Below are 26,446 nucleotides of genomic sequence, written 5' to 3'. Positions count from 1 at the left end.
TTTCCTGCTGAGCCATGTTCATTCACGTATCACTCATGTGCACACAGCCCTAGGGCCAGCTAAATATAAGCCAGGCTTCTATACGTAATACCACTGAGCTAGAATTGGAAGCAGGTTCTTTTGGTTTTTTCCAAAGACTGCCCCCTTCCCTTTCACTTCTCCTGTATCAAATTACTTCTATTTTCTATTTATTACTTCTAGTTGGCCTGTTTCACATTACTTCTATTTTCCATTTTTCCTCAAATCAAAATGAATTTTCAGGTAATACACGGATGATTTTAGAAAGGCAGCCTTCCCTTTAGAAATACCTCTAAGATGTTTTATAAAGTGACAGAGTAGTTGAACGTTTAGAATGTTCCTAATTGAAAAGATTGAGGGTTGAAAAATAAACCAAAACACTTATGGGAAATTAGAGTATACAGTAATTTCAGCAAATGATTTTAGTACAAATGGAAAAACCATCTGGAAAAAAATATAAGGTTCCAAATTTATTCTTTCCATAAAAATAAACTTCACACATTAAAAAAATTAAATGTGGCAAATGAAATCATATACATTTAGAAGAAAATATAACATGGAAGACTGTTTTTAAAAAATATAATTTGAGAATGAAGGCCTTTTTAACCATAACACAAAACCTACAAGTCACATAAGAAATTCTTAAATAACTACACAATATGAAATTTCTGCCTAGACAAAAACCTCATTTCTATGATACAATGCTGCTGTGAAAAACAAATTTAAAAAAATAGAAAAAAACTAATTTCTGCAGTAGGAATTGAAAAAATAAACTCAAAGTCAAAAAACAAATGACACACTAGGCAAAAATGTTTGTTGTTCATTCACGGATAAAGAGTTAATTTCTTTAATATGTACGTCAATAAGGAAAAGACTAAGGACAAAACAAGCAAATAATATCAATATAAAAATAAAATGGATTTTAAACATAAATGAAATTCAACTTTGAAATTAGAGATATAAATTAAAACTATAATTAGGTACTTTTATCTTTTAGATTGGCAGCGAACAAAAGATAAAGAAGTTTCATCATTCCTTGAGTAGGTAAACAGGCATATTCTTTCACCATTGGGCCATCTGACCTCTTTAGAGGAAATTTGGCAGTATCTTTTAAATTGAAATGCACATACCCTTTAACCCAATAAGTTTATTTATAGGAATTTATCCTGCACACATAATCACTTGTGAAGCCAAAGAACTGTGCATAAGGATATTAATTACAGCATTGACTGTAAGAGCAAAAGATTGGTTGGTTGATCAATAAGAGGCAAGTTAAGATACAGTACATACAATGGAATATTCCGCAGCTGTTTTTTAAGAGGCAGATTAATATGTTTTGTTTTGTTTTGTGTTTTTGAGACAGAGTCTCACTCTGTCACCCAGGCTGGAGTGTAGTGGCGCGATCTCACTCACTGTAAACTCCACTTCCTTGGTTCAAGCAATTCTCCTGCCCCAGCCTCCTGAGTAGCTGGGATTACAGGCGCCCGCCACCTCGCCCGGTTAATTTTTGTATTTTTAGTAGAGACGGAGTTTTGCCATGTTGGCCAGCCTTGTCTCAACTCCTGACTTCAAGTGACCCACCTGTCTTGGCCTCCCAAAGTGCTAGGATTACAGGCGTGAACCACCGAGCCCAGCCTGGATTAGTATGTATTGATAGGGATCAAGGACCAAGACACATTGTTAAATAGAGAACAAGGGGCAGTAGAGTGTATAATGTAACTTTCTCTGGAACAATGTATAATATTTGCTTCTGGGGATGGGGACTGGGGGACAGAAATGTAGGAGACATCTTTTTCACTATATATCCCTCTGTACAATTTGAATTTTTCTCATCACATGGATGTTATCTCCTCTAAAAAGAAATATAAATTTAAACACAATTAATACTGCTCACCATACTCCCCCACCTAATGCCAGGCCAACTCTTCTTAGGGAAGGCAGAGATGAGAGTCTGTAGCTAGGCTGCATAAGCCTTGTTGCACCCTTCTTTCCTGCCTACATTTTCCTAATACTTGAGATCTCTGTTTCCCTAGGGGTAACTTTCACTGTAGAGACCTGGAGTTATTTATTCCTCTTCTAAGCCAGCTTCAGAATGTGTTTTGTCTTAGTTTATATAATACATCTAACTTAGGTGAGCACAACTACCAGCTAGATTTTTTCCCCCAGAACTCCAGGGCTATTGGTATTCCTGTCTGGAGAAGCAAAGATAACTTGGCTAACTGAGACTTTCTGGGCTACAGACACAAATGTCCCCAGAAGAGCCTCAAGAGAAGCTCCTGTGCTGTTTTGCTCCCCTCCTTTTCCTTTCTAACCAATTACCAAATGTTTATTTGGCTTAGTAAAAGTATACTAATTTTAATCAGTTAGGTGGAATGTTTCTCTAATGAATCATCGCCTCAAGTATAATAATTACACAGCATCATGACACTGCCATGCACATCATTAAATATCACATTAATATTAATCTAAGGGCCAGGTGCAGTGGCTCATGCCTGTAATCCCAGCACTTTGGGAGGCCGAGGCAGGTGGATTGAGGTCAGGAGTTTGAGACCAGCCTAGCCAACATGGCGAAACCCCATCTCTACCAAAAGTACAAAAATTAGCTGGGCATGGTGGCAGGCTCCTGTAATCCCAGCTACTTGGGAGGCTGAGGCAGGAGAATTACTTGAACCCAGAAGATGGAGGTCACAGTGAGCCAAGATCGCGCCACTGCACTCCAGCCTGGGCGACAGAGTGAGACTCCATCTCAAAAACAAACAAACAAAAATTAATCTAAGTTTTCTCCTGTTACAACAAAAATTATTTCCGGTGCTTAATCATCATAACTGCGCAATTAACAATGCTCATTCATTTAAAGCTAAAAAACACAAAATCAGTAGTTGGACCTTTGGAATGTTCCTAATTGAAAAGATTGAGGGTTGAAAAATAAACCAAAACACATATGGGAAATTAGTGTATACAATAATGTTGCGGGAAGTCAGGGACCCCAGAGGGACCGGTTGAAGCCGTGGCAGAAGAACATAAATTGTGAAGATTTCATGGACATTTATTAGTTCCCCAAATTAATACTTTTATAATTTCTTATGCCTGTCTTTACTGCAGTCTCTGAATATAAATTGTGAAGATTTCATGGACACTTATCACTTCCCCAATCAATACCCTTGTGATTTCCTATGCCTGTCTTTACTTCAATCTCTTAATCCCGTCATCTTCTTCGTAAGCTGAGGACGATGAATGTCGCCTCAGGACCCTGTGATGATTTGTGCAGTGTCAGCTGCACAAATTGTTTATAGAGCATGTGTGTTTGAACAGTATGAAATCTGGGCATCTTGGGAAAAAAAACAGGATAACAGCAATGTTCAGGGAACACCAGAGATAAGACTTCCGGGCCGGGCGCGGTGGCTCAAGCCTGTAATCCCAGTACTTTGGGAGGCCGAGGCGGGTGGATCACGAAGTCAGGAGATCGAGACCATCCTGGCTAACATGGTGAAACCCCGTCTCTACTAAAAATACAAAAAACTAGCCGGGCGTGGTGGCGGGCGCCTGTAGTCCCAGCTACTCGGAGGCTGAGGCAGGAGAATGGCGTAAACCCGGAAGGCGGAGCTTGCAGTGAGCGGAGATCGCGCCACTGCACTCCAGCCTGGGTGACACAGCGAGACTCCGTCTCAAAAAAAAAAAAAAAAAAAAAAAAAAGACTTCTGGCCACCGGACGCAACAGAGCCATATTTCTCCTCTTTCAAAAGCAAATGGGAGAAATATCGCTGAATTCTTTTTCTCAGCAAGGAACATCCCTGAGAAAGAGAATGCGCCCTGAGGGTAGGTTTATAGGCTCTTCTAGAGACACTTGGGTCTGTAGCCCAGAAAGTCTCAGTTAGCCAAGTTAACTCTGCTTCGCCAGACAGGAATACCAATAGCCCTGGAGTTCTGGGGGAAAAAATCTGGCTGGTAGTTGTGCTCACCTAAGATAGATGTATTATATAAACTAAGACAAAACAAATTCTGAAGCTGGCTTAGAAGAGACGCCTTAAGGCGTGCTGTCTTTTATGGTCCAAGCCGAAGGGATGAAATAAGCCCTGGTCTCCTGTAGCGCTCCCAGGCTTATTAGGACGAGAAAAATTCCCGCCTAATAAATTTTGGTCAGACAGGTTGTCTGCTCTCAAACCCTGTTTCCTGATGAGATGTTATCAATGACAATGCGTGCCCGAAGCTTCATTAGCAATTTTAATTTCGCCCCATACTGTGGTCCTGTGATCTCGCCCTGCCTCCACTTGCTTTGTGGTATTTTATTACCTTGTGAAGTATGTGATCTCTGTGACTCACACCCTATTCCTGCACTCCCTCCCCTTTTGAAAACTGCTAATAAAAACTTGCTGGTTTTACGGTTCGGAGAGGATCACGGATCCTGCAGACATGTGATGTCTCCCCGGGACACCCAGCTTTAAATTTCTCTCTCTTGTGCTCTTTCCCTCTATTTCTCAAAGCAGCTGAGACACCTAGGAAATAGAACCCACGTAACTTTCGGGAGCGGGTTCTCCCAATACAATAATGATTCTCAGCCTTCTTTTTCTTGTTCTAGTTTTTGGCAGAATAGTGGGATAGAGTCGGGATAAAAAGGGAAATGGAATCTCTTATGTTGAGAACTGCCTTAGTTCCCAAGACAGCTTCATACATGTGCTCCACATGCTGGGCAGGCAGCAGGGCAGGCAGGGTGGGAGCACCAGTCATTCCTAAGAAGCACAAAGGACAGTGGTGAACACTCAGTGAAGAATCATCATGAAGTTTTTCCCTCTTGCTTCTGTTACAGGAAAGAGGGATTTCATGGCAAGAAATCAGAAGCAGCTACAGAGAAACCGAAATTAGGGTATCCTCCCATTGCTCCATTTTACTGCATAAAAGAAGATGTCCTTGCTTATGTGTTTGACAATGTATGGAGCAAGGTTGTGAGCTGTATGGAGGAGTTGACACGTAGTCACTGGGAAGGATTTGCCTCTGGTAAGGATCTTTGTGAAAACAATGTAAAGATCAATTGTTTATGATTTCTAAACCCTAACCAGTCTATTAGATGATATGCTTCATAGTGCAAAAGGTGGGTATGGGCCAGGCACAGTGGCTCATGCCTATAATTCCAACACTTTGGGAGGCCAAGGGGAATGATCACTTGAGCCTAGGAGTTTGAGACCAGCCTGGGCAACACAGTGAGATCCCATCTCTCTAAAAAAATTAAAAATTAGCCAGGCATGGTGGCATATACCTGTAGTTCCAGCTATGCAAGAGGCTGAGGTGGGAGCATCACCTGAGCCCAGGATGTCAAGGCTGCAGTGAGCTATGATTGTACCACTGCACTCTAGCCTGGGCATAAGGTGAGAGACTCTGTCCTCTCACATACCACAACATGTCTAACACCAGTGGGTGGGGTTTTTCCCCCACAACCCAAGCAATTCTGACACCACATTCTCCAGCAGACACCAATGGAGTGTCCTGTAATTCAATTCAGTTCTGACACAATCTACCAGGAGATACTGTCAGATCCCACAAATTAAGGGCCCAGTCCCACAAGACTACCCCCAACTTCAGATGCCAGTTGCAGGCTCCAAGTTGTGACCTGAATTTCTGACCTACCGCTATTTAGGGCTCTCTGAACCTAGTCCTTTAGGGTTTTTATGGAGGTTTCATTTTGTAGGCATGATTAAATTGTTGGCTATCGCTGATTAACTCGACCTTCAGCCCATCTTCTCCCTAGAGGACAAGGGTTGGGGCTGAAAAAGTGAAAATGTTCCAACCTTCTAATAACATGGTTGGTTCCCCTGCCAACCACTATCTCCCTACCCAATCCTCAGACTATCCAGGAGTCCCTAACCACCAGTCATATGATTAGCATACAAAAAAACACTTACCACTTTGGGTATTATAAGAGTTTTAGGGCTGGTGTGGTGGCTCACGCCTGTAATCCCAGCACTTTGGGAGGCTGAGACGGGCGGATCATGAGGTCAGGAGATCAAGACCATCCTGACTAACACGGTGAAATCCCATCTCTACTAAAAATACAAAAAAAATTAGCCTGGCATGGTGGCGGGTGCCTGTAGTCCCAGCTACTTGGGAAGCTGAAGCAGGAGAATGGCGTGCACCTTGGAGGCGGAGCTTGCCATGAGCCGAGATTGTGCCACTGCACTCCACCCTGGGTTGACAGAGTGAGACTCCATTTCAAATAAAAAAAAAAGGGCAGAGACCAAATGTATGTTTATTATCATCTCATGATATGGTATGATATGACCATATATTTAGTCTCTGCCCCGATTTCAGATCACAGTAGGTCTGACTTATGTTTGTATTTCCCACAGAAACTAACAGGTATTCAGCAAATATTTGAGAATAAGTAGATAAATAAAAAGGCCTAGTCTATGATGATTAGACAGAGCTTGCAGTTTCTCTTTGAATATAATGATTTACGAAGAAAAATCATGTGCAAGTAGCATGTTTTTTAAACTGCTTTATTAAAGCATAATAGATATATAATAAACTACACTATTTTTTTCTTTTCATTTTATTTTTATGTATTTGAAGGGTCCAAGTGCAGGTTTCTTATGTGCATGTATTTCTTAGTGATGAAATCTGGGTTTTTAGTGTACCCATCACTCTCAAATCGTGAATATTGTACTCAACAGGTACTTTTTCAACCGTTGCCTCCCTCCCACCTTCCCACCTTTCGGAGTCTCCAGGGTTTCTTATTCCACTCTGTACGTCCATGTGTACCCATTTAGCTCTCACTTATAAGTGAGAACATGTGGTATTTGACTTTCTGTTTCTGAGTTAGTTTGCTAGGATAATGGCCTCCAGTTCCATCTATGTGGCTGCAAAAGACATGATTCATTATTTTGTATGGTCAAGTAGTAGTCCATTTTATTTATCCAGTCCTCTGTTGATGGACACTTATGCTGATTCCATATCTTTGCTACTGTCAATAATGGAGCGATAAACATATGAGTGTGAATAAATATGTATTTTTTGAGACGGAGTTTCACTTGTCACCCAGGCTGGCGCTCTGTGGCGTGATCTTGGCCCACTGCAACCTCTGCCTCCTGGGTTCAAGCGATTCTCCTGCCTCAGCCTCCCAAGTAGCTGGGATTACAGGTGCACACCACCACACCCAACTAATTTTTTGTACTTTTATTAGAGATGGGGTTTTGCCTTGTTGGCCAGGTTGGTCTTGAACTCCTGACCTCAAGTGATCCTCCTGCTTCAGCCTCCCAAAGTGCTGGGATTACAGGCATGAGCTACTGCACCTGGCTGTAAATATTTTTTGATAATTTCTTTCTCTTTGTGTATATACTCAAGAGTGGGATTGCTGGATCAAATGGTAGTTCTATTTTTAGTTCTTTGAGAAATCTCCATGCTTCTTTCCATAAAGGCTGTACTAATTTACTTTCCCACAAACAGTGTATAAGTGTTCCCTTTTCTCCGCGTCCTTGCCAACATCTGTCATTCTTCATATGGTCGTTGGATACTTGTATGTCTTCTTTTGAAAATGTCTGTTCACGTCTTGTTTCTCTCTCTGTTTCTGTCCCCCTTCCCCCCCACCTCTCTGTCACCCAGGCTGGAGTGCAGTGGCACAATCACAGCTCACTGCAGCCTTGACCTTCTGGGCTCAAGTGATCCTCCTACCTCAGCCTCCTGAGTAGCTGGGACCACAGGTATGCACCACCACAACTGGCTAATCTTTTGTATTTTTTTGTAGAGACAGGGTTTAACCATGTTGCCCAGGCTGGTCTCAAACTCCTGGGCTCAAGCCATCTGCCCATCTTGGCCTCCCAAAGTGCTGGGATTACAGGCGTGAGCCACCATGCCCAGCCTGTTCATGTTCTTTTTCCCCTTTTAAATAGGGTTATTGTTTTCTTATTGAGTTGAAATCCTTGTAGATTCTGGATATTAGTCATTTGTCAGATGCATAGTTTGCAAATATTTTTTGCCATTCTGTAGGTTGTCTGCTTATTTTGTTATTTCTTCTGCTATGCAGAAGCTTTTTAGTTTAATTGAATCATTTGTCTATTTTTGTTTTTGTTGCTTTTGCTTTTAAAGACTTGGTCTTAAATTCTTTGCCTGGACAATGTCCAGAAGACTTTTTCCTAGGTTTTTTTCTAGGACTGTTATAGTTTCAGGTCTTGGGTTTAAGTCTCTAATCCATCTTGAGTTAATTTTTGTATATGGTGAGAGGTATGGGTCCAGTTTCATTTTTCTGCATATGGCTAACCAGTTTTCCCAGCACCACTTATTTAATAGAATCCTTTCCCCAGTGTAGATTTTTGTTGACTTTGTCAAAGATCAGTTGATTGTAGGTATATGGCTTTATTTCTTGGTTTTCTATTCTGTTCCATCGGTCTGTGTGTCTATTTTTATACCAGTACCATGCTGTTTTGATTACTATACTCTTGTATAATTTGAAGTGAGGTAATGTGATTCCTCCAGCTTTGTTCTTTTTACTTATGATTATTTTAGCTATTTGGGCTCTTTTTTGGTTCCATATGAATTTTAGGATTTTTTTTTCTAATTCTGTGAAAAATGGCATTGGTAATTTGATAGGGATTGTGTGGAATCTGTAGACTGCTTGATCTGTACAGTCATTTTAACAATATGGATTTTTTCAATGAGCATGGGACGTTTTTCCATTTGTTTGTATCATCTATGAATTCTTTAGTCAGTGTTTTGTAGTTCTCCTCATAGAGATCTTTCACCTCCATGCTTAAATGTAATCCTGGATAGTTTACTTTCTTATAGGTATTATAAATTGAGTTGCCTTCTTGATTTGGTCCTTGGCTAGATCATTATTGGTGTATTGAAACCCTACTGACTTTTGGATCTTCATTTTGTATCCTGAAACTACTAAATTTATTTTATTTTTATTTATTTATTTTTTTTTGAGACGGAGTCTCGCTCTGTCGCCCGGGCTGGAGTGCAGTGGCCGGATCTCAGCTCACTGCAAGCTCCGCCTCCCGGGTTCACGCCATTCTCCTGCCTCAGCCTCCAGAGTAGCTGGGACTACAGGCACCCGCCACCTCGCCCGGCTAGTTTTTGTATTTTTTAGTAGAGACGGGGTTTCACCGTGTTAGCCAGGATGGTCTTGATCTCCTGACCTCGTGATCCGCCCGTCTCGGCCTCCCAAAGTGCTGGGATTACAGGCTTGAGCCACCGCGCCCGGCAAAGTTCTAACTAAGCGTCCCTGGGTGGGCACGAATAAATTTATTTATCAAATATAAGTTTTTTGGTAGAGTCTTTCAGGTTTTCCAGATATAAGATCATACCATCAGCAAACAGGGCAATTTGACTTCCTCTTTTCCAGTTTGGATGCCTTTTGTTATTTTCTTTTGCCTGATTGCTCTGACAAGGACTTGTTGAATAAGAGTGGTGCAAGTGGGCATCCTTGTCTTGCTCTAGCTTTAGGGAATGCTTTCAGTTTTTCCCTGTTAAGTATAATGCTAGCTATGGGTTTGTTGTATATGGCCTTTATTATGTTGAGGTATGTTTCTTCTATGCCTAGTGTGTTGAGGACCTTTATCATGAAGTAATGTTGAATTTTATCCAGTGCCTTTTGTGCATCTATTGAGATGATCATTTGTTTTTTGTCCTTAATTCTGTTTATATGATGTATCACATTTATTGATTTGCATATGTTGAATCATCCTTTCAACTCTGGGATAAATCCCACTTGGTCATGTTGTAGTGTCTTTTTGATGTGCTGTTGGATACAGTTTGCTAGTATTTTGTTGAGGATTCTTGTCTGTATGTTCATAAGGGATATTGGTCTTTTCTTTTTTCATTGTGTCCTTGTCTGATTTTGGTATCAGCTGTACTGGCCTCATAGGGGCCATAAGCAAGAAGATGTGAGGAGTACAGTCCACTTAAGTCTTGGTCTCACAGCAGCCTATACCAGGGAATCAGGTATTGTCCTAGGTATGCATAGGAGAGCATGGCTTCCCTGTCCCTCCTCTACCAGGTGGTAGCTACAGCAACATCAACTCAAACTTGGCTCAAGGATAGGGTGCAGCCCAGTATTAAATTCTCAAAATGTACCTTGGGCCTGCCACCAGGGAGGGTAGAGCCCCTCAAACTACATATTTAAAGTGTGTTATAAGTTCTGACCTATGTATATACCCATAAAACCGTCACCACAATCAATATAGTGAACATATCCATCACCCCCAAAAGTTTATGCCTTTTGTAATCCCTTCCTCCTGCCCTTGCCTATCTCTGCATCTCCAAAGTGATTATCACAAAAAGAGTGATCTGCTTTCTGCCACTGTAGATTAGTTTGCATTTTGTAGAGTTTCATGTGAGTGGAATCACATGTACTCTTTGTCTGGCTTCTTTCACTCAGGATAATGATTTTGAGATTCATCACTGTCATTATGAGTATCAACAGTTTATTCCTTTTTATTGCTGAGTAGTATTCCATTGTATCACAATTTGTTTATCTGTTGATGGCCAATTGTATTCTTTTCAGCTTTGGGCCATTACATGTAAAGGTGTTATAAGTGCTATTGTACAAGAAATTGGGGGCATACATATTTTTTTTACTGGGTAAATTCTTCATAGTAGAATGGCTGGCTTATAGTTAGATATACATTTCACTTGTTAAGAATTGTTTATGTAGGTTTTCTGTGCTGCTTAACAAACTGTCACAAACAGTGGCTTCAAACAACATACCTCATATATTTGTGAGTCTGAAGTCCAGAAACAGCTTAGCTAGTTCTCTGTTTAGGGTTTCACCTGGCTGCAATCAAGCTGTTGGCCAGGGCTGGGCTCTCATGTGGAGACTCAACCAGAGAAGAAGCCACTTACACTTTTGTGCATTCTTAGAAGCATACAGTTCCTTATAGCTGTAGTATTTATGTCAGCTTTATTCTTCAAAGCCAGGAAGAAAGACTGAGAGCTAGTAGACTAACAAGACAAAAGCCTATATAATATAATGTGATCATGGGAATGACATCCCATTACCTTTACCATTATCTATTGGTCTGAAGCAAGTCACAAGTCTTGCCCACACTCAGAGTGAGGAGATTACACGTAGGCATGAACACCAAGAGGTAGGAATCATGCATGGGCCACCTTAGTGTCTGTCTACTACATGCCTCAATGATTCATGTTCTTCCACATACTAAATACATTCACCTCACTCCCAAGGTTTTCAAGAGTCCCATCCCATTGTAGCATCAGCTCAAAGGTCTGGAATTTTATCATCTAAATCAGGTCCTGGTGTGGATGATGTTCCTAGATGTAATCCATTCAGTACAGGTTCTATACACAATTTCTCTCCATTTGTAGATCTGTGAAACTAAAGAGACAAGTTGTCTGACCCCAACACACCCAGCATACAAGAGTGGGACAGGCAAAGGATAACAGTTATAGACAGTACAGTTAAAAGGAGCAGGGAATGGAAGGTTAAAAAAAGGGTTCACAGCAATTCTGAAATCCAGCTGGGTAAATATTGGAAGTTCCATGACTAAGTTTCAAGGGACTAATCCTCTGCAGTTCTTTGCTCCATTCTCAGGGTGCCTGGTTTCACCCTCTGAATCATCTTTCCTTTTTTCATGAATGGCAACATGTGTTTATAGCTAAGTGGTTTTATCAGTCTGTTTCTTGCCAGTAGAATTTTGGGGGTCTGACAACTTTATTCCATTTTGTAGTGACTCTGTCCCTTTAGTCCAAATTGGCAGTTTTTCTGTTGAAATAATTTTCTCAAAAACTTTCTGGCTCTTCATGGTATCAGTGGGGTTTACCAAATTAGACAAGAGCCACATCTCTATCTTTTCAGATCATTTCTTCCCTATCTTAGGGTCCTGCTTGAACGGCTGGCTGAGAGACAAAGCCCTTATCTGTGGTTTAAGAGGATTTTCGAGATCAACCCTTGATCTCTTGAAGGGACCCTTTGTGTGGGCGAATACTCTAACCTTTTGATCTTTCTGAGATGTTAGTAAAAGGCTGTCTACTCGCACCTTTTTTTCTCTAGATCACTCTGGCCAGTATTAGCATCTTTTACCCTCTAGAGAAACCGAGAATTTTCAAAATCATCAAGTCCTGGTTACTTTTTGTTGATCAGCTTTCCCCTCAATTTTTCTCTCTCATCTTAAATTTTATTATAAGCACCAAGAAAAAACTTGGGCCTCACCTTCAACACATGGATTGGATCATCACTTAGAAGTTATGCTTTCTACAAGACCACAGGAGACCATTTCACTAAGCTTTTTGCCACTAAATAACAAATGTCTCCCTCCAGTGACCAATAACATGTTCCAGGTCTAGACTTCTGCTCTCAGTCTGTTCAGAGCAATTTATGCATTTTTTATCATGCTTCTCAAAATTCTATCAACCTCTATCAATAAATAGTCAAAAAGGAAATTAAGAAATGAATTCATTTACAATAGTATCAAGAAGAATAAAAGAAATAAATGTAACCAAGGGAGTACAAGACTTCCACACTGAAAATTATGTAATATTATAGAAAGAAATTAGAGGAGACCTAAAGAAATGGAAAGACATCGCATGTTTTTGGAGTGGAAGGCTTAATATTGTTAAGATGTTATTACTCCCCAAATAGATCTACAGTTTCAGTACAATCCCTATCAAAATTCCAGCTGCCTTTTTTGTAGAAATGGGCAAGCTGATCCTGAAGTTCATATGGAAATGCAAGAGACTTTGAATAGTCAAAACTGTATTTATAAAGAATAAAGTTAGAGGATTCACACTTCCTGATTTAAAAAGTCACGACAAAACTGCAGTAATCAAAACTGGTTGTGTGAAACTGGCATAAGGACAGACAAATAGATCAATGGAATAGAATCAAAAGTTCAGAAATACACCCACACATATGTGGCCAATTAGTTTTCAAGGGTGCCAAGATCATTCAATGGGTGAAGAATAGTCTTTTCAACAGATGATGCTGGAACAACTGTATATTCACATGGAAAAGAATGAAGTTGAATCCTGACTTCATACCATATACAAAAATCAACTCACAATGGATCAAGAACCTAAATTTAAGAGCCAAAATCATAAAACTCTCAGAACAAAGGAGTAACTCTTCATGACCTTGAATTTGACATGACATTGTTAGATATGACACCAAAAGCATGAGCAGCAAAAGAAAAAATGATAATTTGGACTTCATCAAAATGTAAAACTTTGTGCTATAAAAGACATTATCAAGAAAGCAAAAGACAACCTGTAAAATGAGAGAAAATATTTAGAAATCATATAACTGATAAGGATCTAGTTAAAGAACTGCAACTCAATAATAAAAGCAATTTTATTTTAAAATGGGCAACTAATTTGGATAGATGTTTCTCCAAAGAAGATATACCAATGGTCAATAAGCACATGAAAGATTTGGATAGATGTTTCTCCAAAGAAGATATACCAATGGTCAATAAGCACATGAAAGATGTTGTCTTTGTTCCCTAATGACATCGTTAGTCATTAGGGAAGTGCAAATAAAAACGCAATGAGATACCACCTCAATGCCACTAGGATGGCTATGTGTATATATATTTTTAATTACATTTTATTTCTTAAAAGAAAAATAACAAGTGTTAGTAAAGATATGGAGAAATTGGAACCCTCATACATTGCAATGGGAATATAAAATGCTGCAGCTATTGTGGAAACAATTTGGCAGCTCCTCAGCATGTTAAACACAAAATTGTCAAAAGACCAAGAAAATTCCACTCCTAGGTATATAAAAAAGAGAACTGAAAACAAATGTCCATACAAAAACTTGAACATGAATGCTTATAGCAGCATTATTCATAATAGCTAAAAAGTGGAAACAACCCAAATGTCCATCAGCTGCTGAATGAACAAAGTTTGGTTTATCCATGTGTCATGGGATGAATTATTTCCCCCCTGAAATTCGTATGTGGAAACCCTAACTCCCAAAGTGACTGTATTTGGAGACAGGGCTTTTAGGGAGGTAATTCAGGTTCTGAGGTTATAAAAGTGGGCTCCTAATCCAATAGGGCTGGTGTCCTTATTAGAAGAGGAAGGGACACCAGAGATCTCTTTGTACACACACGTGGAGAAAAGGCCATATGAGGACAGAGAAAGAAGGTGGCCACCTGAAGGCCAGGACAGCACCTTGATCTTGGACTTCTGGCCTCCAGAACTGTGAGAAAATAGATGTCCATTGTGTAATCCATCCAATCAGTGCTATTTTGTTATGGCAGCCCTAGCAGACTAGTACACCATGCAATGGAATATTATTCAGCCATAAAAAGGAATTAAGTACTGATACATGTTAAGTACTGATACATGGATGAACCTTGAAAATATGCTAAATGAAGGAAGCCAATCACAAAGCATGATGTATACGGTATGATTCCATTCATATGAAATGTCCAGAATAGGCAGAGCCATAGAGACAGAGTTTAGTGGTTGCTGGGGGATGGATGAAGAGGGACATTGAGAGGTACCGTGTTTCTTTTTGTAGTGATAGAAATTTTTTGAAATTACATAGTGGTATTGATTGCACAACATTGTGACTATATTAAAAACCACTGAACTGTATACTTTAAAATGGTTAAAATGATGAATTTTATGTTATATGAATCTTAAAAAAATTTTTTTTAATTCTTTCAGCCTGAAAAATGTCCATTAACATTTCTTGTATGTGGGTCTGCTAGTGATGAACTGTTTCTTTTGTAGATGTGAAAATTTCTTTATTTTGCTTTCATTTTTGCAATGAAATTTTATGAACTCTATGTGAATAGTTTGCCTTCTAGTACTTTTAAAATGCTGTCCATTTCTTCTCGCTTGCATTGTTTCTGAAAAGAAATTTGTTGTCATCCTTATCTTTGTTCCTGTGTGCATGTATTTTTTTTTTTTTTTTTTTTCTGGCTGCTGTTAAGATTTTCTCTTTATCACTGATTTTGAACAATTTGGTTTTTTTTTTTTTTTTTTTTTTTTTTTTTTTGAGACAGAGTCTCACTCTGTCGCCCAGGCTGGAGTGCAGTGGCCGGATCTCAGCTCACTGCAAGCTCCACCTCCCGGGTTCATGCCATTCTCCTGCCTCAGCCTCCCGAGTAGCTGGGACTACAGACGCCCGCCACCGCGCCCGGCTAGTTTTTTGTATTTTTAGTAGAGACGGGGTTTCACCTTGTTAGCCAGGATGGTCTCGATCTCCTGACCTCGTGATCCACCCGTCTCGGCCTCCCAAAGTGCTGGGATTACAGGCTTGAGCTACCGCGCCCGGCTGATTTTGAACAATTTGATTATGATGTGCTTTAATGTAGTTTTCCTCATGTTTCTTCTGCCTGGAGTCTGTTGAACTTCATAGATCTATAGGTTTGTTTTCATTGTTTGGAAAGCTTTCGGCCATTATTTCTTCAGATTTTTTTTTTCTGTCCCTCATCATCCATCAGGACTTCAGTCACTCATAAATTAGTCCATTTGATCATTGATCCCTCAGGTAACTCATGCTTTAAAAAATTTTTTTTGTATTCTTTTTTTTTCTGTGTGTATTTCATTCTGGGCAATTTCTATTGTTATGCCATCAAGTTCATTAATCTTCTATAATGTTGAATCTGCTCATTTAGTGTATTTATGTGAGATATTGTCATTTTCATCTCAAAGTATGATTTGAGAGAGACATATATATTTTCCATGTCTCTATTTGATGTTTTGAAAATGTGGAATAACTTGAATATCTGTATTAATTCTAGGTTGGTTTCAGTTGATACTCTCTTCATTATGGCTTGTATTTTCCTGCCTAGTGATCTTTGATTAGATTTCAGACATTGTGAATTTTACCTTACTAAGGGATGAATTTCTTTTTATTACTGCTTATTTTCTTTTTTTTTTTTTTTTTTTTGAGACGGAGTCTCACTGTGTCTCCCAGGCTGGAGTGCAGTGGCGTGCTCTCGGCTCACTGCAAGCTCCGCCTCCCGGGTTCACGCCATTCTCCTGCCTCAGCCTCCCGAGTAGCTGGGACTACAGGCGCCCGCCACCTTGCCCGGCTAGTTTTTTGTATTTCTTAGTAGAGACGGGGTTTCACCGTGTTAGCCAGGATGGTCTCAATCTCCTGACCTCGTGATCCGCCTGTCTCGGCCTCCCAAAGTGCTGAGATTACAGGCTTGAGCCACCGCGCCCGGCCCTATTACTGCTTATTTTCTTGAGCTTTGTTCTGAAATGCAATTAAGTTACTTGCAAACAGTTTGATCCATTCTGGTCTTTCTTTTATGATTTGTTAGGTCTGGAGCAATGTTCAGTCTGGAGCTAATTATTACCACCTGCTCAGGCAAGATCTTATTCTGCCCAGTGCTCCATGAATTGAGTTTTTCTGGTCTGGTGGGTAGGAACAGGCAGTATTCCTTGTTTCATGTGAGTAGCAGGTACTGTTCCTGTCTTTCAGGTTTTTGTTTTTGTTTTTGTTTTGCTAGCCTCAGGTGGCTTCTTCTCATACGTGCACTGATCAGTACCTTTTGAATGCTCAAACAATGCCCCACCCTCTGCAGATATCATGGGTTCTCTTCCTGTGTATTTCTCTTTTCTAAGATACTCTGTTCTATGAATCCGAGCTGCCTTGGTCTCTGGACTCTCAACTCAGGGGAGTCCACCAGGCTTGTGCCTCAGTTCCCACTCTTTATGCCATATCTTGGAAACTTTTTCAAGGCAATTGCAGGTCCAGTCTCATTTATCATCTCAGGGTTTACTAACTTTCATTATCTGATGTACAGTGTCTTGAAAGCCATTGTTTCATTGTTTTATTGGTTGTTTTAAGCAGGAGAGTAAACCCAGTTCATGTTACTCCATCTTGGCTGGAAGCAGAAGTCCAACATTTTTAAACTTCTTATTTAATCACAGCTTGCCAGGAGTAAAAGGGAAAAAAAAGTTTTTATTGAAGTGTAATATACACATAGAAAATTATAAAGTAAGTTTACATCAAGTAAGCTTGAGGATTTTTTTGTCTCTACAAAAAATAAAAATAATTATCCAGGGTGTGGTGGTGCATGCCTGTAGTCCTAGCTACTCAGGGGACTAAGGCAGGAGGATCCCTTAATCCCAGGAGTTTGAGGCTGCAGTAAGCTATGACTGTGCCAATATACTCCAGTCTGGATGACAGAGCAAGACCCTGTCTCTAAAAAGAAAAACAGTATACTTGTATGACCAGCACCTAGATCAAGAACAGACTGTTGCCAGTACTCCAGAAGCTCTTCTCATGCTTTCTCTCAGTCAGCTACTTAATCCTGCCCCCACAAGAGTAACCTCATCCTGACTTCCGACAACACAGATTAATTTTGACTGTTTTAAAATTTTGTAAGAATGGATTCATACAGTATATACCCTTATGCATCTGGTTTCTTTTATTCAATATTATGTTTGTTAGATTCAGTTACATTTTGTTCGCAACAAGTTTATTCCCATTGCTTATATTGTTCCATTGTATGACTATATCACACCCTACTGTTGATGGATATGTGGGTGGTTTGTCTAGAATATAATACTATTATGAATATTTTTGTATATGTCTTTTGATGAACTCAAGTACTAGATACATATGGGTAGAATTGCTAGGTCAGAGGATATGCTATTCTAACTTCAGTGGATACGGCCAAAAGAATTTTCAAAGTGGTTATACCTACTTACAGCCTCTCCAGTATTATGTGAATTCCAGTTGCTCCACATTTGCCACCCTTGATGTGTGGTCTTCGTGGGTTTATTTTTAAGCCACTATGTTGTATGTGTGTTAGGTTTTGTTTTTGTTTTTGTTTTCTAAAGCTTGTATTAGAGAACAGGACTAGCACTCTCTTTAAAATGAACCAGTTTATATTATATGAGGTTAATTTTTTTGAGACACGGGACAGGTAGTAATTAAAAGTCCAGAGTAGGCCGGGCGCGGTAGCTCAAGCCTGTAATCCCAGCACTTTGGGAGGCCGAGATGGGCGGATCACGAGGTCAGGAGATCGAGACCATCTTGGCTAACGTGGTGAAACCCCGTCTCTACTAAAAAATACAAAAAACTAGCCGGGCGAGGTGGCGGGCGCCTGTAGTCCCAGCTACTTGGGAGGCTGAGGCAGGAGAATGGCGTGAACCCGGGAGGCGGAGCTTGCAGTGAACTGAGATCCGGCCACTGCACTCCAGCCTGGGCGACAGAGTGAGACTCCGTCTAAAAAAAAAAAAAAAAAAAAAGTCCAGAGTCATACCCAGACTCCCATAATAATAAACCCTGGTAATAAACAAAGGAACTCCTGGTTTCAGTATATCAACCACCATGTACCAGATAAAATCTTATTTCACCTTTCACAATTTACCAGTGTTGGGCTGTGAATTAATATTCTTTTATTTTTCTGTGCATTCATAAAGATTATTTTATTGTATTATAACTGTAATTTTGAGACTAAAGTCTAAAAACAAGACATTATGAAATGGAGCTGGAGGATCTCTAATTGGCCTTTAGTAGGTTGACTGAAATACCTTAAAACAGGGGTCAGGAAACTACTGTCTATACAGAGGCCGGTGTATAGTCTTTGACTATACAAGACTATGGTTCGTCTTTGACAACCATACAGTCTCTGTTGCAACTACTCAACTCTGCCCTTGTAGCATGAAAGCAGTCATAAATAAGATGTAAATGATTGGGCTTGGCTGTGTACAGTAGTATATACTCAGTACATATGTTCGCCAAAAGATATGTGCAAGAATGTTCATAAATATCACTATATGCTAGAAAACATACATCAGAAACTACCCACATGTCCATCAACAGTAGAACATGACATATTCATACAATGGAATATTATACCACTATGAGAATAAACAAATGATTATTACTTTTTTTTATTCTTCTTTTTTTGAGACAGAGTCTAGCTCTGTTGCCCAGGTTGGAGTGCAGTGGTGTGATCTTGGCTCACTGCAACCTCTGCCTCCTGAGTTCAAGTGGTTATCCTGCCTCAGCCTCCCGCGTAGCTCTGATTACAGAAGCCCGCCACCACCCCCGGCTAATTTTTGTATTTTTAGTAGAGATGGGGTTTCACCATGTTGGTCAGGCTGGTCTCAAACTCCCGATCTCAGGTGATCCACCCACCTCGGCCTCCCAAAGTGCTGGGATTACAGGTGTGAGCCACTGCGCCCAGCCACAACGTTATTTTCAAAAACAGGCATTCGTATGGGGTTTTTTTTGGGGGTGATAAAAAGTTATTTAACTAGAGGTAAGAGTTGCACATCATGATGAATGTAACTAATGCTGCTGAATTGTATACAGTCATGTGTGGCATAATGACATTTTGGTCAACGTTGGACCACATATATGATGGTCTCGTAAGATTATAATGGAGCTGAAAAACTCCTATCACCTAATGACATTGTAGCTGTCATAAAGTCAAAGCACAACTCATTACTGATGTGTTGATGTGTTTGTGGTGATGCTAATATAAACAAACCTACTGCACTGCCAGTCATATAAACATACAGTGTAAACAATTATGTACAGTACATATACTTCATAATAAACGATTATATTACTGGTTTATGTATATACTATATTTTTATCATTATTTTAGAGTGTTCTCCTACCATGTTTTTTAAAGTTAACTGTAAAATAGCCTCAGGTAGGTCCTTCAGGAGGTATTCCAGAAGAAGGCATTGTTATCACAGGAGATGACAGCTCCATGTGTGTTACACACCCTTTGAAGATCTTCCGGTGGGACAGGATCGGTAGGTGGAAGACAGTGATATTGATGATCCTGACCCTATATAGGCCTAGGCTAATGTGTGTGTTTGTGTCTTAGATTTTAACAAAAAGATTAAACAGTAAAAATTAATTTAAAAATAGGCAAACCTCATAGAATAAGGAAATAAAAATATTTTTGTACAGTTGTACAGTGTTTTGTGTCTTAAGCTGTTATTTCAAAAGGATCAAAAAGTTAAAAAAATAAATTTATAAAGTCAAAAAGTACAACTAAAGGTAATTTATTGAAGAAAAAGAAATTTTAAAAATTGTAGTATAACCAAAGTGTACAGTGTTTATAGACAGTACAGTAATGACCTAGGCCTTCACATTCACTCACCACTCACTCAGTGACTCACTCAGAGCAACTTTCATTCCTGTGAGCTCCATTCATGGTTAAGTGACCTATACCAGTGTACCATTTTTGTCTTTTGTACCATAATTTTATTGTACTCTTTCTATGTTCAGGCTTGTTTAAATATACAAATACCATTGTGTTATAGTTGCCTCCAGTAATCAGTACAGTAACATGCTGTACAGGCCTGTGCCTAGGAGCAGCAGGCTAAACCATTTAGCTTAGGTGTGTAATAGGCTGTACCACCTAGGTTTGTGTGAATACACTCAGACATTCACACAACAACAAAATCACCTAATAATGCCATTCTCAGAAGGTATCCCTGTTGTCAAGTAACATGAGTGTAAAATGGTAAAATGGTAAGTTATGTGTATTTTACCATAATATTTTTTTTTTAAGTAGTAGGCCCGATTTGACCCATGGGCTATAGTTTGCCAACCCTGCTCTACAACATGATCCCCATGAGAAGCAGTGTCATATAATGATTGAAAGTACAGACTTTGGGCCGGGCGCGGTGGTTCACGCCTGTAATCCCAGCATTTTGGGAGGCCAAGGTGGGTGGATCACGAGGTCAGGAGATCAAGACCATCCTGGCTAACATGGTGAAACCCTGTCTCTACTAAAAATACAAAAATTAGCCGGGCGTGGCATTGGGCACCTGTAGTCCAAGCTACTTGGGAGGCTGAGGCAGGAGAATGGCGTGAACACGGGAGGTGGAGCTTGCAGTGAGCAGAGCTTGCGCCACCACATTCCAGCCTGGGCAACAGAGCGAGACTCCATCTCAAAAAAAAAAAAAAAAAAAAAGATACCGACTTTGTTGCCAGACAACCTGGGCTTGACCACTGGCTCTGACACTAACTTTATTTAGATTCTTGGCTAGTTGCTTAACTTCTTTGAGCCTCAGTTTATCTATAAAATGAGTATAAATACTAATATATATTTCATAGAATTGTTTAAGAAATAAACCAGTTACATGAAAGTATATAGAGTAGTTCCTGGAATATTTAAGAGCTCAATAAATGTTAGCTATTGTCATTACTTTTTATTATAATAACTGGAATTATAGGAAGAGAACACTTGCAGTTTTGGCTTTGTTACAGACCAGTTGGTTCATTGTTGTTAGAACAAACTGACAGGTGCTGGTACAAACCTATCTCTTTTTTTTTTTTTTTTTTTTTTGAGGCGGAGTCTCACTCTGTCCCCCTGGCTGGAGTGCAGTGGCGCGATCTCGGCTCACTGCAAGCTCCGCCTCCCGGGTTCCCGCCATTCTCCTACCTCAGCATCCTGAGTAGCTGGGACTACAGGCGCCCGCCACCGTGCCCAGCTAATTTTTTGTATTCTTAGTAGAGACAGGGTTTCACTGTGGTCTCGATCTCCTGACCTTGTGATCCACCCGCCTCAGCCTCCCAAAGTGCTGGGATTACAGGTGTGAGCCACCGCGCCCGGCCCCTGTCTCTATTATTAGAGCAACTTTCCCAACCGTTGTGTGAGGAGAAAAGCCTAACTGCATGCAGGTTTGCAATATATACAACAGGGCTACACGGTCTGTGAACTGTAACCTCAAAGTGTATAAAACTCTGGTGAAATGTAATCATATATTTATAACTTGTTTTTATAATCATTTTAACTTTTAATCAAGATAGTTTTACAGTCTACATTAATGAAGAAAAATATTTTGTATTTTTATTTATTGAAACACGGTTTCACTCTGTTGCCCAGGCTGGAGCGCAGTGGGGCCATCAGAGCTCACTACAGCCTCAATCACTTGGGCTGAAGCTGTCCTCCCACCTCAGCTTCCCAAGTAGCTGGGACCAAGGGCATATGCCACCATGCCCAGCTAATTTTAAATTTTTTTTTGTAGAGATGGGGGTCTCCTTATGTTGCCCAAGCTGGTCTTGAACTACTGGCCTCAAGCAATCTGCCTCAGCCTCCCAAAGTGCTGGGATTACAGATGTCAGCCACCATGCCCAGCCTGCTTGGTCATTTTTATGGTGTCTTGTTCTTAGTCGTATTTTCTATTTCTGCTTTTGTTTTACATTCTATATCTGTCAATTCCAATTTCTGAAGTCCTTACTGATCTGATTATGTTGTTTCTGCTTGCTTTTTTTCAAGATGCCTTGTTTCTTCGTGGATGTGATTCTTAACAATGGTTTCTAATCTCATAACTTTACCTGTGGGAATTGAGATCTGGATTAATGAAGGTTTCCCTAGAGCTACGCTGTCCAATAGAGTAGACACCAGCCACGTTTGGCTGTAAGTTAATCAGTTCCTCACTCCCTAGCCACATTCTAAATGCTCTATAGCTACAGGAGGGTGGTGGCTGCTGCCACACTGGACAGCACAGTTGTAAAACATTTCCGTCAGCTCCAAAGGTGTGTGGGACAACTGTGCCCTAGAGATCTTTTTCTCCTTCCGCCAGGTACCAGTAGGCATCATCAGCCTGGGAAACCACTTTCAACTAGTCTTGGGTGGAGGGGTTTTTTGAACCATGCAGGTGGTATAAAATTGGGCTGCAAAGGTAAGTGAAGCCTTGTTTGAGATTATGAATTCTCAGGAGAATTGAGAGGAGAGATCTTTTTTCACAATACTGTTGCTGTGGGCCAGAAGATTATCCATGGATAATATATTCTGTTCCTTTGCCCAGATGATGAGAGTGATGTTGCAATTACCAGACCCGATTCAGAAAGTTCATGTGTGCTGAGTGAACCACATCCTTTGGTGTTACCACGAGTGCCACAGTCTAAGGTGCTGTCCATTACCTCAAATCCGGTAAGCCTCGGAGGGATCAGTTGGAGACCACAGGGCTACTCTCACCAGAGGAAATTTGCTCAGAGTTGTTTGCCTTACTTGTATGATTTCTGACTCAATATGTTTTAGTAGAGTTATGTGTTTATCATAATAATCCAGTGACTCTTTGCATTGGTCAGTTTCAGTTTAAAATATTAATAGCAAATTAGAGTTGATAAATACTTCTCAGTCAGCTCTTCTGAGGAGGCATCCATAAGTTGTGCAACCTAGAATCAACCACGTGGTCAGCCTAAGTCTGTTTTGGGAAGAGTGGAGGATACCCTTATGATAAAAATGACTCATCTTAGATTCTCACAGCCTTGACATTGTCCTTGGAATGTCTCCTTCCTTTTGAGTTTTTCCTTCCTTTTTCCATCAACTTGGCCCACCCTGTTTTTTTGTTTTTTTTTCCCCCCAAGTTTTTTGAGACAGAGTCTTGCTCTGTCACCCAGGCTGGAGTGCAGTGGCGTGATCTCGGTTCACTGCAACCTCCACCTCCCAGGTTCAAGCAGTTCTCATGCCTCAGCCTCCTGAGTACCTGGGATTACAGATGTGCACCACCACACTCGGCTGATTTCTGTATTTTTAGTAGAGACAGAGTTTCACCATGTTGGCCAGGCCCGACTCGAACTCCTGGCCTCATGTGATCCGCCTACCTCAGCCTCCCAAAGTGCTGGGATTAAAGGCATGAGCCACCGTACCCTGTCCCTGTTTGTTTTTTAGAGACAGGAGTCTCACTGTGTTGCCCAGGCTGGTCTCAAATTCCTGGGCTCAAGCCACCTTCCCACCTCAGCCTCCTGATTAGCCACCATACCCAGCCTGTTTTTGTTTTTTAATATTTAAATCTGTTAACTTTTTTGCCTTTTGGATGTTTAGTACTCATAAACCAGGTATAAACATCAAACAAAAACAAAGAGAAAAGCTATTTCAAGTGAGTCTGAACAAGCACAAAGATAGTATTTCTTGCAGGAGGCAGATGAGGTTGGTCTTATCCCTGTGTAATGATTTATGTATCTCAGTTCCTACACAACAGTTTCCTGATGTTACTTTTGGGGGGAAAAAAAAAAGAGAAAGGTGTTGGTATATCGGCCAGATGTTGTGCAGCTGGATTTACAAAACAGGTATTTAAAAAGAAAATTAGGCCAAGGTTGGCGGGTCACTTGAGGCCAGGAGTTCAAGACCAGCCTGGCCAATATGGTGAAACCTTATCTATACTAAAAATACAAAAATTAGCTGGGCATGGTGGCAGGCACCTGTAGTGCCAGCTACTCTGGAGGCTGAGGCAGGAGAATCACTTGAACCTGGGAGGCAGAGGTAGCAGTGAGCCGAGATTACGCCACTGCACTCCAACCTGGGTGACAGAGCAAGACTCCGTCTCAAAAAAAAAAAAAAAAAAGAAGAGAAAATTAGGAGGGCTCGTAAGTCATCACACCAGGGATGAACCAGGTAAATTAATGTTCCCTTCGTGGTAGTAAAGCACTTCTGCATGTTGAACTGTTGTGGCTGTGGTTTAGTAACTTAAGCCCTGAATAGTTAGACATTCTGGTCACTGATGACCTACGGAAGGAGAAGAGTTAACTCAAACATTCTGAAGAGAAAGAGGAAGGAAAATACATTCTGTGGCAGCGGAGATTGCCAGAAAAGGCAATGAGCTGATGACCTGAGAAAACAAGCAGGGCTCTAGAGGGGCAATGCCAGTCAAAGAAACATTACATCCTGCTAAAATTAGAACAGATAAGCTTACCTCCTAGTACAGAGTCTTTAGGATTTAGATTTTCATTGAGGGGTGACCTGCCCCACAGGTAGTGAAAGAGAAGGACTAGTTTGCAGAGTGCAGGATTATGTGATGATGAAAGAGATTAAGTTAGAGTTTCCCCTTATTATTTTCTATTATTGTTCCATATTTTGTCTGAGTTTTCTCTTATATTTTAATGTAAACAATAACAACAACAAAGGTCCTCACTCCCCATGAGAGGGCTACTGTTTTCATCCAGATTGATCAGGCTTCCCCTACCTGCTGTCATTTAGGAATGGAGAGGAAAGGAGGGACCCTATCACATGGACAGTTGACTTGGGGCCCCAGCTAAGGGCCCCAAGATGTTACAAAAATTAAAGCATGGGGAAAAAGTATAACCAAATTGGAAATATTAACTTTTGGCAAAGTTGGAAAACCAAACAGGTGTCTTCTCCAACCGATCATGAGTACTGTCTTCTTTCAACATGTAGATGAGTCTCTGTCAAGCAAGCAGTCATCAGCCAAATGTGAATGGTCTTTTGGTTCATGGGATGCCTCTACAGCCAAGAAATCTCTCCCTAATGGACAAGCTCCTGTAAGAAGTTCAACATTTTCAGACTATACAGTGTAAAAGGGAAATAGAGGGAAAGCAAAATCAGTTTATCAGTATGCATGTACTGAGTGCCGACCAAGCAACCACAAAAACTCCTGTGGAGTAAAACATCCAAGGGACATGTTCTCCACCATCAGGGGGCTGATAATATAACTGGAAAGAGAAGACATACATGGGTAAAAAGACCCCTAACCATATGCGGCACTTTTGTAACTGAGTGCCATGTGTATGCTGTCCAGAATGAGTGCTATGACAGCCCCAAAGCATTCTGGTTTAAGTGTAGGTTTTGAACTTGTCCTTGAAAGATGGGGCTTCAGATAAGCAAAGGAGAGCAGCAAGGGAATTCTAGGTAGGAGGAATGATATGGGGAAAGGTTTGGAGATAAGAAAATACAAAATACTTTGGAAAGATCATTTTTGAGATAGAAGAATGGAAGATAGGTCAGAACTTTAATGCTTGTGATCAAAGATAGCTGACAATCTTCTAAAATTAATAGGCCATGGTGTGGTTAGCGGGAAAGAAGTGACTATGGAACTAATAATGAATGTTAGGACCAGATTGTGGAGGGTTTTGAGTGCCATGGTTTTGGGATCATCCATGTTATGTATGACCTCCTCCCTTGCTGAGGAGTATTCTGTTGTAAGAATACACACGATTTATCTACCTGCTCTCCTGTTAATTAACACAGGTCATTTCCAGGTTAGAGGTATTACGCATAAAGGTACTCTAAATATTCTTGTATAGGTCTTTTTTGTGGTTTTACAGTTTCATTTCTCTTGAGTTGATACCTAGAAATGAAAGGGTCCTAGGACAGGTATATGTTCAGTTTCATAGGAAACTGCCATATGGTTTCCCAAAGGAGTTGTACCATTTTACACTCCTTCCAACAATGTATGAGTTTTGGTTTGGGAGCACATATATTTAAATCAGGAATCTGAAAGATCGATTTCACAGCAGTGTAAATGGAGTGGAAGGAACTGAAGGTAAGGGGTCAATGCAGGAATCCACGCGCGAGCTACTAAGGGTCTGCACTTGTGCAGCCACACAGGGTGAGAAAGGAATGAGCTATTTTGGGAGATACCGTCAAATAAGTGAAATTCTATAGAAATAGAGGAATCAAAGTTATCTCAGATTTCAAGCTTGAGAGAAGCCTGTGTTAGAAAAGATGGGTTTCTTTTGGGGTGTGTTTTCAGTGATGGGCCATCTCACTGGAAATGTGGAAGAGGTCGG

General features: G+C 40.5%; 1 protein-coding gene across 3 annotated transcripts in view; it reads left to right on the top strand.

The window, feature by feature from the left end:
• FAM149B1 (family with sequence similarity 149 member B1) overlaps positions 1–26,446 on the top strand; it is an 81,866-nt gene that overhangs the window by 45,125 nt on the left and 10,295 nt on the right. For all 3 annotated transcript variants that reach the window (XM_015147347.2, XM_028853438.2, NM_001261753.1), the window contains 3 exon segments: positions 4,823–5,010; positions 22,726–22,850; positions 25,095–25,198. In XM_015147347.2, coding sequence (XP_015002833.1) covers positions 4,823–5,010; positions 22,726–22,850; positions 25,095–25,198 — 417 coding nt within the window.

The sequence above is a fragment of the Macaca mulatta genome, chromosome 9 (genome assembly GCF_049350105.2).
Source record: "Macaca mulatta isolate MMU2019108-1 chromosome 9, T2T-MMU8v2.0, whole genome shotgun sequence".
NCBI classification, from domain to species: Eukaryota; Metazoa; Chordata; class Mammalia; order Primates; family Cercopithecidae; genus Macaca; species Macaca mulatta.
Note: the sequence above shows the minus strand (reverse complement) of the source record. Positions and strands in the feature narration are given on the sequence as shown.